Source organism: Leuresthes tenuis, unplaced genomic scaffold (assembly GCF_036924035.1).
Source record: "Leuresthes tenuis unplaced genomic scaffold, fLeuTen1.0.hap1 SCAF_12, whole genome shotgun sequence".
Lineage (NCBI taxonomy): Eukaryota > Metazoa > Chordata > Actinopteri > Atheriniformes > Atherinopsidae > Leuresthes > Leuresthes tenuis.
In genome coordinates, this window is record NW_027325366.1 from 15,788,879 (window position 1) to 15,808,303 (window position 19,425).

Here is a 19,425-nt window from a genome sequence, read left to right on the forward strand (position 1 = left end):
TGAACTGATGATGAAAGAGGCAATGAAAAGCTGAATCTGATGCGCCAGAGTGTGCGAATAATACAGCACGACAACAACTGGCTTTATTTCAGTTCAAATGCACGGAATGAATGCATTCTACAGCGTGGTCAAGCCTGGTTTTCTCCATAAACTCTGCAAGAGCGAGCTGAAGCCACTCTGAGCTCGTCAGAGCTGAAACGATCAGTTAATAAATCAAACGAATGAACTCAGAATCAATCTGATGACCGGTTGATCCAGTGAGCCATTTCTCCGTCATACCGGCTCGCTACATTTGTGTTATTGTCACCAGGGCGAAACATTTCAAGATCACTTTTTTGGGGGATTTTAGAGCGACTTCAAACGACTGAAACATATTCAGAAGATGAGATGATGACGAAAATAACAGGAAGTTGTACAGTTGCAGCGTTTCCAGGACGTTTGAGCTAAACAGTCAGTTCTATAAAGATAAAAAAAACACATCTTTGCTATTTGTTGTCCTGATTTCTGCCATCAGACTGAATGTTGTGGTGCAGCGTCTCACTGTGGAGTGTCTGACCGTTGAGAGAACGCATGCTGTCAGAGGGCGAGGGCTGCTTCAGAGTCTGCTCCGCCTGCTCTCTCCTTTTGGATTCGTACTCCAGAGCTTCTTGGAGTTTCCTCTTGGCCTTTTTCTCCTTCTTGAGACGCTTCTGGATGATTGCTGCGACAGGGGAAAGACCACAGTGACAAGAAGTGAGATCTGGGGCGAGGAAGCGGAGCGTTAGCGGTAACGCAGATCTGATTATAGCCATAATCTCACAGCCACAGATAACAGCCTCATTTTCAAAACTACCACGGCGTCGTGGAAAAGTGGAAATCAATTAAACCTACATATTTTATGATATATAAAGATCTAAAAGAGGAAATCTGCACAAATACTGGCTGAGACTTTGCAAAGTGCTACAGGGAATTTAAGCTAATTGAAAAAATTCATTGGGATATTTTTCCTGGATTTCTCTCATTAAACATAAACGACACAGTGAACGTGACTGGTGCATTTTGCATGAGACCGAGCGAGCGTTTGTATGGGATGTATACTTCCAATCATGTTAACACGCGGAGAACAGGAAAAGCAGAGCTGTCAGTGCTAATGCGGAACCAAAGAAGCGCACGGTGGCTGGTGTCTGTCTCAATCAGAGACATTAAACATACACAGAGAAATTGTGTAAGTACATTCAGGAGCTATCACGTCGACACGAGCACAGGCCTGTGAAGTCTGAACGTGAGAACACGGCACATACTTACACGCTTGCCTGCCCAACCACACACACACACACACACACATGCAGTGCCAGGTAGTCGTCAGGTAATACCTCTGTTCTTTTGCTCCATGGCGAGCTGCTTCTCCAGAGTCTCCCTGAGCTCCCGCTCTCTGAACAGCTCCATCTTCAGCTCTGTCTTCTCCAGCTGGACCTGCTTCTCCTGAGCTCGTGCGTTGTCAATTGCCACTTTGAGCAGACCCTTCACACACACACACACACACAAATAAATACATAGGTGAATACAAAAATATCTCTCTCTCTACATATATATATATATATAAATCAATGTGTATACATGAGCGAGAGCAGGGAGAAAGTGAGAGTGATGTGGGCTATTAAAGAGCTTTGAGATGAAGTGACAGTAAACCACACTGAAAGTGTGTCACAGTCGCTCTCCGCACGCCCCACAGTGGTGAAGCAGCTGGCTACTGCTATGTGGCACCTTTCAGTCCACCTGAACCGGCCTTTTAGTGCACGCCGCTGCGCCACAGCTTCAACGAGGCCGCGCACACGCATCTATCGCACGGCTCTGACACGTCAATACCGCTTTATTTCCAATAAAGACAGCCCATAGGAGAGCACTGGGGAAGTCTGACCCCTTTTGGCAACAACGGTTAAATGCAAGTGTTGACAAAGAAGGTGCCATGACGACGCTACCGGACCCAAACGCCACGGGGAAGAGAATCTGGGTAAAAAAAGAAAGGGAAATGAGCAGAATATATACCGCTCCGCTCCTTTGCTAACAGCTGAGATAAGGTGCTTAACAGACTCGATAGATAAAGAGCGGAAGACGTGCGGATCGATAATGTTCGCTCTTGAATTGCTTTAATGTTTATATTTCACAACTTCTCTAAAAAACGCCACTTTGCCACTGCCGACCGCCGTAACAGGAGGTAAATAGCTAAATAACATCACTGCCGGGCGTCTCATCATGCCTCAGATGCATCTTCTCGGTCCTACATTCCCATGTAAAGGCTGCACTGTAACGTGGCCATTTCCATCAACACGATTCCCCATCCACACGCAATTACATCAAATGCACTAGGCTATAGCTTACTAATTGTTGATTCCTCTAACCCCCATTTATTCTAAGTTGCTTTATCTTAATTTTCTGCTTGGTTTCATTTTGTTGATTTGTATATAAATATTCAAAGCGAGGATCATTATCAAAGATGACTTAGAGGAGTGTTGGGAGCTTGCGATGGCTTTACTTGTGGCTCCCTAATTACCACGGCGAGCCAAAGGAGAAGCAGGACTCGGATGCCAACGGTACGAGTGCAATGAGAAGGGCAGCAGGGCACACACATCATTACACCCAGACAGAAGGCGAATACATTCATCTTTCTGATTGAGGGGGTTTGAGCTGAAGCCTAAATAGCACTCTGAGTAGATGGGTGGTGTTGTTATACACTGAGTCTGTCTGTGGTGCCTGCATGCATGTTAAGTGAAAAAGAAAAAGAAAAAAAAGGATGAGAGGCTTTTAATGACAACCAAAATATTTGCTCTTACACTGCCTCAATCGAGACAGCGACTTGCAACACACGTGCTTCAGCGTTAAGAGCCTTCGATTGTGGAGAAACTATGACTAGACTGGAGCTATTAAAGAAGCTTTGGATCAGCCGCAATAACTGTTTTACTTTGTCATGGCCGAGAATCACAAGCTCCATGGAGCATTTTTATTGATTAGGCCCCATTTTTGACTTGTGGGTGTCCTTGCCTGTGGTAATAGTGAAGCTACGCTCGGGCCACTGAAAATACGGGGTCAAGTCAAAAGGCTTTCCAAATAGACAAAACCCCTTTAAACATTCAACATGCAAAGATATTTTAAGGAAGGCGCAATGGACCGTTAGCTACAGGAGGTTAAAGGTGCATTGCAAAGCCATACTAACTGTCCCAAAATGGACAGAACTGAAGTGGTTGGACAGTACCTGTATGTTGGTGAGCAGGGTCTCTATCGATGACAGACCGTCTGGGAAGAGAAACGGCGAGGGGAAACCAGGAGGCAGGGCCTGTCCGGCCAATGACAACCGCTCGTAGCTGTCTCTCGCTGTTGGAGTGCACATCAGGTTGTCATCTGCAAAGAAAAAAGTAAAAAAAACACAAAAAGATTAAAGATCCAGGGAAAAAAAGCAACATTCGTTCAACCTGGAAAGAGCAGAAGTGGTGGAATATGCCAGTAGCTTTTGGCCATGCTGTCACCAGCTGACCAGTAACAATGACTGGGCTTGGATTGATCTCCAGAAGCCAAAATCCCAGCTGTCCCCACCTCTCAGGGACAAAAAGTAGTCTGACACGTCCCTTGGATCCCTTCGTTTTGTTTCTTCTTGAGGCCTGATGGGTTAAAACAATATCAACAAGAACATAAATCCAGCTACTCCTATTTAAGAGATGGGATGTGGACTCCAAAATCAGGAGCAGGCCAGCAGTTTGACCCCAGAGAATCGGGCTTCCTTTGTGCATGCACGCACGGGGGCCTGTCAAACTTAAGATGACATCATCCTCCATTCATCACCAGCAGAAGGGTAAGGCTCTGCCATCTGCTGTCCAGCCTCTCCATTGGGCCTCAGAGGAGGGAAGAGGAGCAGAGGAGGGAGGGAGCGAAAAGCAGGATGCAAACCGGCCGACACATGTACAGCCTGGTTAAACTAAAACAGTGTGTCAGAGGCTGCCGTTTGTTGCCCCGTCTGATCTGACGCGTGTTTTTTGTCCGACGAGCTTTTATCGAGCCAAGAACAGTTTATTTAACACATCCAGTCTAAAAAGGTCTCCCCAGGAAGTCCACGGCATCAACGGTTTGATTGTCGATTGAGTGAAACGGGGGAAAAGTTTTATTTGTAACGTGGAGCCGTGGCAGGGTAGAGCGGCCCCTCTCTGCTCTCATCCACTATTCATATCTGTTTATGTGGCAGGCTGAATCTTGTACAAACAGCGAGCAGAGCTGAGCAGCCCTGCCTCTCCCTCCCATCAATATTCACCAACGCCAGCCAAGTGCTGGGAACAGCTGGTCTTACATTAATTAGTTTAAAGTATTTATTTCACCCATCCTCAGAGCAGATTGAGCAAAAACATTGGAGATTATTTCAAGCATCTGCAAATGCCCTGGAAACATCCCGGCGCCAAAAGTCGAGTGTTAGGATTCACAGTTTAGGTTTGTAATTTGGAGAACATTTTTTTTTCCTTTCTTTTTTTTCCCTCTGAACGGGGAAGATGGTGAAATATGCACCGCTGGTCCGTGGAGAGCGTAAACAACCTTTCTCCTCTTTCAGATGGAGTTCACTCCTGTTGATTAATTAGAATGGATGGTTGCCTAATGGATTAAAATTTGTTTATAATTTGACTTCATGAAAATAATGAATTGCCTACTTTTAAGAAGCCACTCCTGTGCTAATTCATTTTGTTTGCTGCAGTCCTGTCTGCATTTTCAGGTGGGCGTCTGGGTGGAGACGTGAAAATGCACTCTCCTCAAACAGAGGCGCAACATGAAAGTCTCATTTTATCTCAATAAAAGAAGTAATCAAAGATCAAAAGCATTACAGCTGGCTCCAGCTCAGGTTGATCTAGATGTATTGCATGCATTACATGCATGCATCACGCACCTCCAATAAAATCACAGTAACAACTAGAGACGTTAGTAGACCTCGGGGAAAGGTCTGCCGTTGTAGCTTTGTAATTGATTTGTACTGTAGGCACTTTGTCCCTTATTTAGTGTTGGCATTAATCATAAATCATTGCTTTAACAAACTCCGGCTTCCCACTCAGCAGGCCTCCCCTCCAACACAATGTTGGATCACAGAGAATATTTGATGGCTTTGTTGCGGGGGAAACAACCTGTCATGCTCTGGGAAAAGCAAACAGCGTGTTTTGTTCGACACACTCAAACTGCCGTACAGCACCTCTTGTCAGATAACATTTCCACCAGGAGCTGTGCATAAACACGGGCATTTCAGGAGTAAAAGGAAGGCGAAGCTAATAAGTGGCTAATTTAATCAATACGATCAAAGGGGCTTAATGAAACTAAATGTAATGTAGATCTTTGGTTTCTCTGCTTCGAGTGTTATTTGCCCACACCCCCCCCCTCCCTTTCTCCCTGTGCCTGGCTGCAAAAGCTGGCATGTGTTTGCATGTTTATTTCTCACCATCGCTCCAGAATCATTGACTTCAACTTAATTACAGCGACAGGCGTTGGAGTGATGGGGGCCGGTGGAACGGAGTGCTCTGTTTTCAGGTGATATTTCTGCACTAGCGAGGCTGCCAACAGCAGCTGTGACAGCCTCCCGTGCTCACCGTACGGTAAAGGTACAGCTAAGGCCCCGGCTATGAAATACTGTGTGGAAAAACACTCGCAGGTCACCCCTGTCACAAAGAACATTTCATGCACAACTGTTTCGGCGGATAATAGGAGCCACAAATAAAAATGGGACGCTGTAAATACAATGCATTCTGAATGAAATGCCATAATTTAAAAACAACGCCGCCACAACCCCCCTCCCACCTCACGTCCTCCTCCACCCTGCTCTCAATAGCTGCAGAGGGAGTCCTTGACAGTGTGCTAGCAATGATGAATCACCTATCCAGTTAATTTTCTCACTCCTCATGTGTTGTGCTGCTAAAACAGGGGCCAGGAATTGACTTGACAAACTATGAATGTAAAAAATATCACTTGGAGGGATCTGGGCTTATCTCCAATTTACATGTTATTAGATTTGTGTTGCGAGCACCACTTGGTCCTAGAAAAGCTGAGGCAAAAGGGAACAAAAAAAAAAAGAAAAGATGGGGCACATGATAACAAGAGATAAAACATCTCTAAAACCCACTTGAAAGCCTTTGAAATGTTTGATGGAAAGTCACTGGGAGCAGAGAGAAGCAGAGGAAAAGTGGCCTGATTTAAAATGTGACAGACACACATTGCAATCTGTGGTAAATCTAGAAGAAACCTTGGGAAATTTAGCTGCAATCTCTGGATAAATAGCTGTAATTGACCTTGGGAGTTGAAAATGTGCCATATGTTTCTGGTTCCTGTGTTTGAAACTGGGTCCCTCAGGACATTTCAGCTGAGTACTCACACGGAGGCAGGGAGGAGAAGAGGATACACAGGGAAAGAGAGCAAGAGAGGGGATGAGAAGAATGCCAGGAATGAGAGATAGATGGCTGAAGACAGAAGACAGATGGACAGATAGGAGAAACATAGTCTGAGGTGGAGGAGGATGGAATAGAATGGGTGTGCACAGAGTAAAAGAGTGACAGAGAAGAAGAGAAATAGGGGGGGAGAGGGGAATAGAGAAGGAGAGCAGAGGTACATTTGGCTGGCCAGTCAGTGTGATATATTGACAGGTGAAGCCTTTGTCCTTGCAAACCTGTGTTCCTCCCAGCAGGAGAACTGAATGCTAAACTTGGAGGTTGTCAGCAGAGCCAACACAAAGCAAGGCACAGCTTTTCACTGCACAATTACATTTGATTTGACCTGCCAGGGCTGCGGAGAAACCAGCCTCCTTCAAATGGAGCCGTTCTGACCTCTCGGACAGCCATTAGCAGCCAACGCAGCAATATTCTACCTGCACTTAAAGCACTGCATTTGGGAAAATCTTGTCTTCTGCTACAAATGCAGCGATGCAGAGCTGGGCAGAAAAAGCGGTTGCATGCAATTTGAGCACGTGAAAAAAACATGAGCTTAGCTGATCGTGCAAATGATGTCTGAAGGGACTGTCAGGCAAATGGGGAAAAAAAAGCAAGCTTTAAGCAAGCTCTACATGGTTTTAATAACTTTTGGTTATATTCTATCTCTTTCTCTCATTAAAGAGCTATAAAACGGAGTTTGTAAGTATTACTGCGAGTCAAATCTTGAACGAGATGGTTTATGCTCCGATACTGTGGGGTTAAGACCGGATTGTTTGTGACCTGCGGGATCCGTTCCGAGGAAAAGTGTATGGCGATCCATAAAAGACAGATTCCTTTGGAATGACTATCTCTCGCACATGCTGTGCATGTGTGTGTGCAATACATTGTATACGCTGTGAGGAAAGAGCAAACACACTCACTCAGACGTCTGCAAACCAAACAAAAAAGTCCAAATCATATACACAATGATTGCACACACACTAATGTGCCCTCATCACATTTAAGCTAATTTCCTTTTCATCACGGAGAGAGGAAAATGAGTGTTTGCCCCATCCCTGCTGAGGGACAAAGTCAAGAGCCCCGGTCGGTTTGGGCTAGATTAACAGGTAACATTTGGCTCCCACTCTCTTATCACAGCATGAAAATCAAACCGCGTGTTTTCCTCTATCGCTCTCTCTTTCTCCCCTCCCTAATGTTCCCTTCACTTAGAGATGAAATCGCTTGCTGCACAAACCCATTTGGAGAGAGGAGAGAAGGTGAGTGGGATAATCAGGCTGGCCACTGGGCCGTGTTTCCTAAATGCTCTCCAAAACATTACTGTGCACAGGCATAAAATTAGCGCTGGGACCTTAAAATGTTGACATTTAGCATGACTTTTTGGAGAGTGACACCCTCATATTTTCTTGTAGGATATCATTAAGTTTCAACTGCCCTATGGCTGTGCCTTTCCATTAATAACCAATTCAGTGTGTCACTTCTCCCTCTTTCGCTCACTCTCTCGCTTGCCACCTTTTTAAAGTAATGAGTCCATTGCTTTGCCTTAATAAATTGAATCGTATTCTCAAGGCCATATGAAGATAGAGCCACAGATGGACAGGATGCACGGAGGAAATAACCATAAATCCTTTACTGTCAGAGAGGCAGTCTGAGGTGACAAAAGGAGACAATCACAAACCTCAACAGGGATCATACGGAGAAAGGTTGATCCCCTTTGTTACGACAGTTTTCTGATAGCCCGTCGACACTGGTACTTTAAAACGGTGATGCCTGCTAATGATTGAATATAGGAATAATTCATGACAGTTAGAATGCTGACAGACGATTTCCTGCAACCGCCACAGAGGATAAGGCAAAGAATTTCATCCCGCGCTGATGCACTGATTGCGCGTTACACCAAAAGTGACGCTGCAATTAAACACAATGAAGACCGATGGGATGGTTTTGGTTTTTTTTTTACCTGTTAGCTTAGAAAAAGAGGGAGAGAAAAAAAGCGAAAAAAGCGAAACAGAGCGAGCGAGAGGCAAGGGAGAGCAAAATCTGTGTTGACTTCCATTCAGGAAGAAGATATCTTGTCTTTTTATGCGGCCCATGTCATATTTATTGCATAAAGGTCAGAGTGTTCATTTGTTCAAAGTCAGCGTTTTCCCTCTCTCCTCTCCTCCATGTAATAAATGCAGGGGCTATGTCATTATCGGACCTCTGAGGATTACAGGCTTGGCTGACTGTGATGACTGCATAAAAGCATACAGGACTTTTGTTTCTGCCAGCGCGCACCTTCAAATGAGCTCTTAAAGATAGCAGGAGTGGAGACAAAATGGCATTTTGTGGAGTGACGAGCCCAGTTAGAAATGGACGAGGCAGAGAGGAGCGAGCTGGCTCAGGTGAGAGACCACAGCGCTAAATCCGTGACCTTAGATTTAAATCAGATCAGTTGGGGGGGGGGGGGGCACTCGAGAGGAGCAAAATAAACTTGTGGCTCAGGGGAGAAACAGGCAGACTCGAATAGATTTCTGTAATTCGCCTATTGACTGCGAGCCAAAACTGTCAAGAAAATAATACCTGGAGAAGGACATCTCTGTCAGGAACTTTGAGGGTGTTCAGATAGTCTTTGCATTTTGACCTCCATTGTCCAGGTCCACTTATTGACAGAAGAATCCCAGAGATTAAATTGGCCTCGACTATTGATTGGGTATTTTGCCCGAATCATTCACCGTTTCAGAAGGGGCTCATTGGTACAGTACACCCCCGCTAATCTGTCTGACCCACTAATCATCGAGCCATTTATGCCTCTCTCTTTGTTTAGTTCTCCTTTGTTTAGCATCTATTAATTCATTAGAGCAACTTCTCCCGCAGCTTAACTTCCGACAGCGACTGGGGAGTCCTGCTTCTATCCGATAGCGACGTGCATTCCGGCGGAATACGGCAGCCGACATCACAAAACACACGGCAATTACATATTGATAATTAAGCATTCAAACAAACAAACAGAGAGGAAATCCCCCATAATCACCAGGTTTTAATAGAACAAGTAGTAGCTTGGTGTGGTTGGCCAGATAGCCTGCTGCTAGATCAGAGCTGGAAAGAGGCATTGAGGGGAGGGGGGGGGGGGGGGACATTGGTGTCATTGCCTGGCATTGCAATCCTACAGGGAGAGGCTGTGCTGTTCTGTTGCTGTCGAACGAGTGTCGACAAAGACTGGCGCTAATCCAGACTGGATATACTGAGCTGCTTTTAAACCGAGATGAAAGAAACAAAGGCGGAAACGGGAAATGTAAACTTTAAAAGGCCTGGCTTTGGAGCACTTGCTCCGCGGCTGCCCCGTAGCGCAGGAGCTCCGAAAAACTGATGCGAATCCATTAGCGGCCCTGTTTTTCACAGTCGTGAAAATACTTAAGGGGTTTAAATAGGGGAGACGTGTTAAACGTGTGGAAATCTGTTTTGATAACATTATTCATCACAGTGGCTTTGCGCTGTGTGAATTAATAACACTTAATTTACAGACGGAAGAAAGCTAGCATGGTATTTCCAGTTAAAGAGATTAATTTTTAAAGACCTAATTGACAGGCTGGGGTTAGGCAGGATAAGCAACAGACTATAAGGCTGCAGCTGCAAAGTCAAGGTGACTGCAATACTCACAGAAAGGCTTTCAAAAAGCAGAATAGAGAGTAGAGAGGGAGGGAGTGAAGAGAATTAGTCCTCAAGCACTTTTCCCTCCGCCCCCTATTCTTCCTCTCTTTATTAGGAATGATTTACTTTCTCAGTGAAAGGATATAAAAGCTCAAGTATAGCGGTGTAATTATCGCAGAGTGAAAATTTAAAGGTTTGACTCACAATGTCCTCAAGTCAGCCAGCAGACTGCCAGACGATAAGAGCGACTGCGTTCAACACTCGGCATCCAATTGGCTGTGTTTTATGGGCTTTGCCAAGGAAGAGCACACAAACAGCACTCGGCTCCGCGAGTCTGTAAACATGATGGACTGTGGCAAACTACTAGGGCTGGTGTTTACCTTGGCAGAGCCTGGCCCTGGCATGTCGGCAGCATCACTTAATTACTGTTTACATGCAAATATTAAATGATACAAACAACCTCGCGGAATGCCTCCGAAAAAATACAGAAATACATATTCAGGGTCAACCTTATCTGTCCGCAACAGTTGCCGGCCGCTCGCACGGAAATCGCTTTGAATCGCAAATTCGCAGCATTGTACATAATCGTCCTAATTGTTTAATGCTGTTGTCCAAGGGCATTCAGGTAAATGCGTTCCCACGATCTGCATAATAGCAGATGCTCGGATATGTAAAGTGCGACTTGGGGGGAAAGAAAAAAAAAAGGAGAAGAAGAAGAAAGAAGACGAAAGGAAAAAAAAAAGAGGGGAAGGTTATTGTTCAACGCAGCTTTGTCAGGATAAAGGGCCGTGCTCATCAATGTCTCCAGTCAAAACAGATAGATGACTGCTTTGATTACAGGCCTGCTGTCCTGACAGTCAAGAGGAGCACATATAGCAAAGCGCCGGTGCCTGCCGTGCATCTCTGGTACGGCTGAGTAAAGCACTTGTTCATTTGCAGTGAAGGGTAACATGAAACAGGCCTCAGCCCTCTGATGGACAGGGAGATTTCACCTTCGCCAGTGAATGATAATGCATTATTAAATTTGCCTCTCTGCTCACTAGATACACTTAGCTGACCACAGCATATTTATCTCCCCATCCGAGGCTCACGTCTTGGCAGGAGAAAGCATTCTGTCACTTTTGAGGCATTTCAAAGATTAAAAAGAACCTCTCTCTTTTCAACGTCCCTAAAAGCATCTCTCCCCCCCCCCCCCCCCCCCCTCTTCAGTGAAATGTGATTAGCAGGAGATGGTGTCACGCAATGGAACATTCATGAGGGGGAGAACAAATATCCAAATGAACTCCCATGTCCTCGAGGAATAGCCCCTCTCTGCACCATCAGCAATCTCTCTCACATGAGCAGGGGAAATTTGATTGATCCTCTATTGAATTATTTTTTTGCACTCTTTCATTTCAACAGGACGCACTGACAAGTTGTTTGATCATAAAGCATTATTGTCTGCCAAGTCACATTTCAGGGTTGTGATGGCTAATGATCTTGCCTCCTGACTTAGGGAAAGTCAGGTAGTCAGCATGCGTTTGAAGCTCGCAATGCCAAGGACATCGGGAGGACTGAGCAAAACACTGAGCATTAAAGGCAGAGAGATGAAGAGAAGGAGCTTACACCGAACATGTCAAACTTTTAATGATACTGTACCGAGATACCATCAACGTGGGTGAAATATTTACAGCGTAAAAAAAAAAAAGAGCAGCGAGCTCCGGCTGTAACTTTCGCCTGACCCAAAGTCCCCTACCGGCCTCTTTTTTTTGTGTGTTTCATCGCAAATGCATATGCAAAAAAAAAAAAAAAAGGGAACAGAACAAAGACTACAAAGGCTGGAAATCACTTTTTTTTTTTGTCTTTTTCATCTCTTTTTCAAACTACACCCACCCCATCACTCTCTACAGGAGCCCATCAGCATCCACAGGTCCGTGCTCAAAGTAGCCAAATGCTAATTGGCTACGATGCGGGTACCAGCACCACTTCATCGTTCAAACCCTGCACCGGGACTGCAGACGGTCCAAGAGCCTCCACTGGACGTCTGCAGGCAAAGAGACGGTGGGGCGGGGCGGGGCGGTCCATTGCAGTCGCGCCCGGCGTGAGAAGCATCAGCGGCTGCTCAGCTGATAGCAGGTAAGAAAGGATGCGCCTGGAGGTGACATAATACACCACCGCCTTCCATTTGTGCTTCGGAAGACATTATGAGTGCATCTCCTGTTGTGTCAACAAATATACATCGCATTTACCGGGGGAAGTGCAAATATCACGTACAAATGATCCATCCGCTTTTTAAAACATGCTTTACGGAATCAGCCTGCGTCTGACTGTGGCGTCAGGCCTTTTAGCTCAGTGTGAAAGAAGTGCTGTGCTGCCGGTGGCCAGAGTTGTTGTCGAGTGGAAAAAAAACGCTTTTACTGCCACACGTTTTGAAACTCTTGAACTTCAACATATATACGGTGCATATGGGCCGTGTTTCAAACCCCCACCCCGAGGAAACAAAACGATATCCAGTGTTTGATGTCCAACGTGAGTTTACAGCCAAAGGCTTCCGTACCTTTTCAAATTTCCCCTTGTTTGTCAGCTACCTGCTGTTTCACGAGACAGAGTCTTGTCGGAAGCTATCGCCACAGACTTTCTGTTTGAAGCAATTCAATTAGTCACATGTGAGGCAGCATTAAGCTTTCTACTTGCCCCTCCTCCCATCCCCCCCTCCAATTCGGACACCAAAAATATTCAACTTCAAACAACAAAACCCTCTCCAAAAAAAGGGAGAAAAAAATACCATCTGGTGACACAAATTTGGAAATGATCTTTTTTTTCTTTTTTTTCTCTCACACGACAACAAACAGCCTTTGTCCTCCATCACCAGAGACGACGTGCAAAAAGAAGAGACGTGCTCACAGGATATGAGTGATGAGACATTATAGCTGCCGTCTCTGAGGTGTCTGGCTATTTAAATAGTCTCCATATGAGCCGCGGCGCCGCATCCTTCCTCTGCACCCACTGAGCTCTCTGCTAAGAGAGCATAGGAGGAGATTAATTCAATGCTCTGCCAGGATCATAAAGATCAAACAAGTGGAGAGATATCATTAAACCATTGGAATGTTATCTCATTTATCTAAACAAACTGATGCGATGAACAAGCCTAATTATAAAGCTCACCATAAACAAAGCAGCCTTTTCCCTCTTTAACAATGCAACGCCTTTATTTTTATTAATCTAATGTATCGTGTATCATATCATTACAGTTCAATATTTCTATCATTAATTTTATTCCCTTCACTTAAAGCTTTTATTGGAATTACTTTGGTTATTAGTTGGTTCTAATGTATTGGTTACCTCTGTATCTTGCTGCTACAATCTCTCTTATCTCGCTGCATAAACCTGTGCATGTTATTCAAATTGCCTCATTTATTATGATAGCTTCCTCATGTAAATTGTGCTGACTGCTCGCCCTTGCACAGTCCTCATTAGACTAATGAAAACCTTCAAACGAAAAAACTAAACAACCTGCCAAATAAAGGTCTGGGGTTATTATGAAAATTACAACTGTGGGAGCCGGGAGAAGCTCTCTTCATTAATCATGCTCAGCAAATTGGTAACTAATTTAGTTGCACTCCTCTGCATTAATGGGTTATTTTATAAAAATGTTTTCCACAGCCCGAGACCTCTGGCGCACACTCTGGAGAGCTCGGAATCCTAATCAAGTCCGGTGACATATTAGGAATTGACAATCTCAAAGATAATGCAGGCTGTTTGCGTGGAGCCGTGCGCAGGTCAACTGGTTGGAACTGCCGCGGACTGCGAGGTCATTTGCTTTCTATTCTGGTCTTGCTAAGAAATTAGAGTCATTTATGTTGATTACCTGAGCACGGAGGTGGCACTTCAGCTTAGATTTGAGGAAACATTCAGCTGATTTATGCATGCGAATACCCGGTTAAACCTCCTTCCTCTTGATTTGTTTGCATTACTCTTTGTTCGCGTAAACCTGCTCCTTCTCTCTCTCTTTTTTTTTTTATCCTTTACGCACGCGCTTAAACACACTCACATAATCAAACAGAGGCATACACAGCGAGACGTTTGTGACCCATAAATTCAGCTCATGATCCTGCTAATTATTACTATTCACTGCTTCACACCCTGCGTGTGAAGGTCTAACACTGATCTTCACGTCAGCCTGGCCAACAGGGAGCATACGGCCCAATGATTTCCATAGTGGTTTTAATATCATTATCAGCCTCACCCCACCCTTTATCACCCAGAACAGCACAGCTCTGCTACAAAACCAACAGAGAGCACTACCAAAAAAATCTATTATTTGCTTCATTTCATGTTTAATCCACAATGCTTTCATTTCTGCGTGTGAATTGAATTGAATTTAAAACCAGGACAACAAAATGGACTAAAGAACACGAACAACGACAATTTGGTTGGAGATTTCTATTGTTTTCAAGAGTTAATGCGGAGAAAAAGCACATGTGGGCGAAATTCGTAGCTCGGCGCAACTATAAAAAAAAGGGCTCGTTATCTCGAAAAATCGCAGAGTCAACGCGGAATGGGCCAAAACGGGAAGAAATCTGATGTGAGTGCTGCAAAATCTGGCTATTAAGAACCCATTTCCAATGCCGGTCGTAATTCGTTTCGCTCTTCAGTGCGATTTGTAGCTAATTGCAGGAAAAGACCTCAAAGAGCATCGCTGAGGATCAGCGTAGTCTCTGCACATCCAGCGAGCTGTAAACCCACAACCAACAGAACACACACGTCCACACTTATTTTCACAAATCACATACACATTAAACTGAGAAGCTTAGATGTACTTCGCCATTCTGGTTTAGTACTTTCATCGTGACATATTATACAGCTGGAGGCAGGTAGACTAAATACTATATTTATAAAATAAAACAAAAAAAAAAACTACTTTTCAGACAGTTTTGACAATTTCACGATGAGTCAGGTTTGTTTTTTATTCATAGTTCATTTTCTGATGAATACAGTCCAGCTGTCATCTAAAGGGCCGTAGAGATGGTCCCAATTAGAGAGATTCAACTAAAAAGCCTGACGTTTTAAAGTCTCAAGTATGTTATTTGCTAACACATTTAAGTGGGTGAGGCATAGAAACATTTGACCTGTGTACAGAAAACATTTTTAAGGCTCTAAGCAGGTTTTTTTTCTGCTGTAAAGGGGAGGACAGAAACACGGACACTGAGATATGGCACTGACCTGGTCTGAAGTAAGCCCCCAAGTGGCCATTTAAGGAACTGCATTTTTTGACAGCTTCAGTGTTCAGCCTCAGACATCACTGCTCGATTGAAAGCTGATTGTGTAATTGGACCACTGTCCTTGTCTCGGTATACATGTATGGGGGGGGGGGGGGGGGGGGGGGGGGGGGGGGGGGGGGGGGGGGGGGTTTGTGTAATTGACCACAGTATGTTTAATGCTGCAACACTGCATGAGAAACTGTGCCACTTCTAACTTTCTGTGTGGGAGTCTAACTTACATCTTTGTATAGCTGAATTCAGTGCATGGGTGGAATTTTCAACCTACTTGAATGATGATTTTGTTTTAAATCGAGAATGTTTGAAGTGGCCGCGAAACTCTTTAAGGCTGCTTTTTAGTCCCAATTTCTGACTAAAGTAATGCAAAAAGGACCTTCATCCTGGAATTTGGCTGCGTGTTCACTATTTTGACAAAAAGGACGCAGAAAGATGGAACTTTTGAGCTTTTGTCCATTTGAGACAAAGCGAACGCCTACACGCAGCAGTGATGTGAGCCTCACACACCTTTTCCGGTGTCAGTCTGGCGGCGAGAGCTTCGGCTTCATACGATATTAGGCTGGACAAACATGTTTACATGCAGTTCCACGGTCCAACTTTAGTCTTTTTCTCGTGTCATCTGAACATGCTGATTAATAGAAAAATCTAACTAGTCAATGAGATCAAGCTTATTTGCTTCTGTTTAACAGATTAAATTCTCCTCTTATCTCCACTTGTAGCTTATCGCATCCTTCTTGTCGGTTCAGATTTGGTTGGCTTTCACTTTTTGGACCTTCCATTGAGTTTTTTCTTCTTTTGTTAGTGATGGAACTGGACTCACCTTTGTCGGTGTGCATCCTCTTTGCTTCGTGGCTCATGTCGTGGGCCAGGTCTCCTTCTTTAGGCCCAGGTGCGATGTTGGGAGACAGGCCTAGCAGGGCTTGGTTCATGGACAGGCCGTTGTGGTGTGCTGCTGCAGAAAGGATGGCAAAACCAGCACTGAGAAACATGCACAGTGTTTCTCTGCCTTCTACGCAGCTCATTTTGGCTTCTTTTTTCTTTTTTTTTTTTACCCGTGTCATTGATTGCATTGAAATAATGTAAAAACAACGTACGTATCCTGTCTGAGGAGCTTTCTGTGTGGGCCGGGGAGCTGGACACACTGCTGCTGCGGTGGGATGATGGGTGACTGCCTGGCCTCCTGTTGTCTTCTAAGGAAGGTGCAGGCGATGGACTGTCGAGCACACGTTCCTGCAACCCCAACAACCACAAATACAGACACACACACACACAATATAAATATCCAGTGTGGGCTGAAAAGGAAGCAGCATCCTTCAGGGCATCGAGTGTGATAACATTCCCTTCTTTCTGTTTTAAAATTTACCTTTATAACAGAGGTGACCATTCTGGAGGGCAGACTCTGGCCCTGTGCTGCAGCAGCCATGTTTGCAATGGTGCTGAGGTGATTCATCTGGCTCATCGCCATGGTGACAGAGGCTGGGGGCAGGCTGACTGGGATCAGGGGGTGTGGCATCATCATGAAAGGGAGTTCCAGGCCTGAGACACATGAAGAGGTTGTTGGTTACTCAATGATGCATATTATGAGTGAGATATTCACAGGGGAAACTTGTGAAGCTCTGTCTGATAACTCAAGACCTGCTGCCGTTAATTCAGCCGTCAGTTTATTCCCACCACTGAGATACCCTTTAACGCCGGCCTCCAATAACCCTAAAGGTTTACACTGCCGTCCATTAAGAAAAGAATGGAATCATTTCAATGAATAATTTCTTGGGAATATTTCCATGTTAACATAATACACATAAATATTTTACTACATATGTTAATAATAGATACTGCTGCAATAATAATAAAGAAAACGGGGATGATGACTATATACACAGTCGTTCGAAGACCAAAGTTTACGCTGCAATAAAGACACATCAATTATTCTGCGATGAATAAAAAAGGGGGCACATTATGGAGAGCGTCTCAGTATTTACACACGAAAAAATATCTGTAAAGAAAAAATAGAGAAAAGGAAAAAAAAACAAGGGCAATCTCCAAAGTCATTACCCAAATGACTAGTTAAATGTGCTAATGACAAACAAGTACCATTAGAGTACAGTGTGGCACTGACTTCAGGCTAATTATAGCAGTCTGTATTTCACCAGAGAACAAGATACCAGAAAGAGTTTCAGACCGCACAAAGATGGGATTTTCAATCTTTTCCTCCTCTGCCATATGCACACAAATTACTCCGTTACAACATCAGAGAAATCGTACAAATGTTTTGAATTATTCAATTGCTCCGTGGCAATGGTTTCCTAATTGGGAGAAGCGGAGACATTTAGCAGTCTGAAAATGGAAAGAATGTCTAATAAAGATACCATAGGGGGTGAGCAGCTTGTCAAACTTTGGCCCTGGACTGTGCTTTTAAATAGCTTAATGAAAACAAGGCAGCTTTCAAAGGACATGAGCGCAGAGAGAAGGTCAAAGCTAGGTGTCTGTGCCCCCCCCCCCACCCTCACACAACCATGCCACCCCTTCCTCCCCCCCTCTTGCTCTGTGGGGACTTTGAACTGGCAGGATCAAAAGTGAGTGGAAAGAGTTTTGGTCTCGTTCCTACGCCACTCAGATGCTTTTCCTCAAATGCTTTAAAGAAAGCCTCATAGACACTATTGGATCTGACTGAGCCTCTCTGTTGATGTTTCACTCCTGTTTCCCTCTCTTCCTTGGCAGCCCGGTTCAAGGTAAAGGAAAAAAAAAAAAGAAGGAGAGAAAGAAAGAAAAGCAAAGCTCTGTGAAAGAAAGCAGGTGGAAAAAAAAAAAGAAAAAAAAGATACCGCACTACAGAGCGCCATCCGCAAAACAACTCTTCTTTTTGACAAAACATCAGTAGCCAAAGGGCAAGGAGATCTGCATGGCGAAGCCTCTAAAGAGAAGGACACTGGTGGAAAATGAAAGGAGATGAGAAGTACTCCTTTCTGTCATTCCACCTCCTTCCAAAAGAAGCGTTGATTTCCATAAGAAAGATGGCATGCAGTTTCTCAGTGGCGAGTATTCCCAAACAATATAAAGCAGGGGAGATTAAAGAAAGGCGGAAGCCAAGCAGCACCTTGTATCAGCGCCTCTGCCGAAGCTCAGGCTGAATCAATTACCACTCAGCAGGCTAAGCTCAATTAAAAAACACCACAGAGGGCCTGATTGTGGGGGTACTTACTGTAGGACAACATGGAGAGGTCTAGGCTAGCTATCAGCCTTTCAAGGCCACTCAAGGGCCAGAGTGAAGAGACTTATTCTGCCTTTCAGGTGGATACATTACAAGCATTCAATCAAACGCAGCTACGCGTATTGAGACCGATTTTTCACAACATCAACAAGGTTTTGAGAAATGGACGAAAGGTCCTCGACTCGTCTCATTATTTCTCGCAGTTGTTGGTATATGAATTCCGCCACGGCCTGGTGCAAGAACACTGGACTTCTGTTCACTCTAAGAGGGTATTAGTCTCGCTTTCAGTGCCCGTCCAGCCCCTTTCATGTCACCCCCATCCCAAAGCAATGTTTCTCCCATAAAGAGCCATTCAGGTCGCCGTAGGGGAATGTGCCACAGAGCAACAAGGGGTCCACCAAATCCCTTTATTTGTCGCTGAAAGGAGCCAGGTGAGGAAGGATATTTATCTATTCAAGGAATCTGGCAGTTCTGCGAGTGTTTTCATGCCATTCATATTCAATTGCTTCCCCAATTTGTCTTGTTAACGAAGCGCATTGCCACGAACACTTTCGAACTTGGCTCTTACAAGCTGGGATTTGAGTGTTTTTCTTAAATAAATGAAAAAAGAAAATCAAGAAACATTAGTCAGACTCATTAATCTCCTGGATATTGTGTAGGTATTCCATGGGGGGGGGGGGGCAAACTGCTAAAAACGTATTTATCAGTTTCCGTTTATCTCTGATAGGGAAGTTCAGGCCTGATGAGAGGTGAATTCCCGCAAGCATCCGAGCTCTCCTGAAGGGCATAAACAATGCATTTGGAGTAATTTACCTGAAGTGAGCCGGGGGGACCTGCAAAGGTGAGCTCCTATTTACCATCATTAAAACTACAAATCGCTTAATACCAATATAAACAGCTCAGCTATTATGTTGAGCAG

The 19,425-nt window shown here is 44.5% G+C and overlaps 1 protein-coding gene across 6 annotated transcripts in view; it reads right to left on the reverse strand.

The window, feature by feature from the left end:
* Nucleotides 1-19,425, reverse strand: part of dachd (dachshund d) — an 89,650-nt gene that overhangs the window by 4,877 nt on the left and 65,348 nt on the right. For 3 of the 6 annotated variants that reach the window (XM_072396622.1, XM_072396625.1, XM_072396627.1), the window contains 6 exons: nt 16,662-16,834; nt 16,393-16,528; nt 16,119-16,250; nt 3,230-3,375; nt 1,353-1,500; nt 542-700 (listed from right to left, as the gene is read on the reverse strand). In XM_072396622.1, the coding sequence (XP_072252723.1) occupies nt 542-700; nt 1,353-1,500; nt 3,230-3,375; nt 16,119-16,250; nt 16,393-16,528; nt 16,662-16,834 (894 nt within the window). The remainder of the gene's footprint in view (nt 1-541; nt 701-1,352; nt 1,501-3,229; nt 3,376-16,118; nt 16,251-16,392; nt 16,529-16,661; nt 16,835-19,425) is intronic. The other 3 variants (XM_072396624.1, XM_072396626.1, XM_072396623.1) reach the window with 2 other exon arrangements.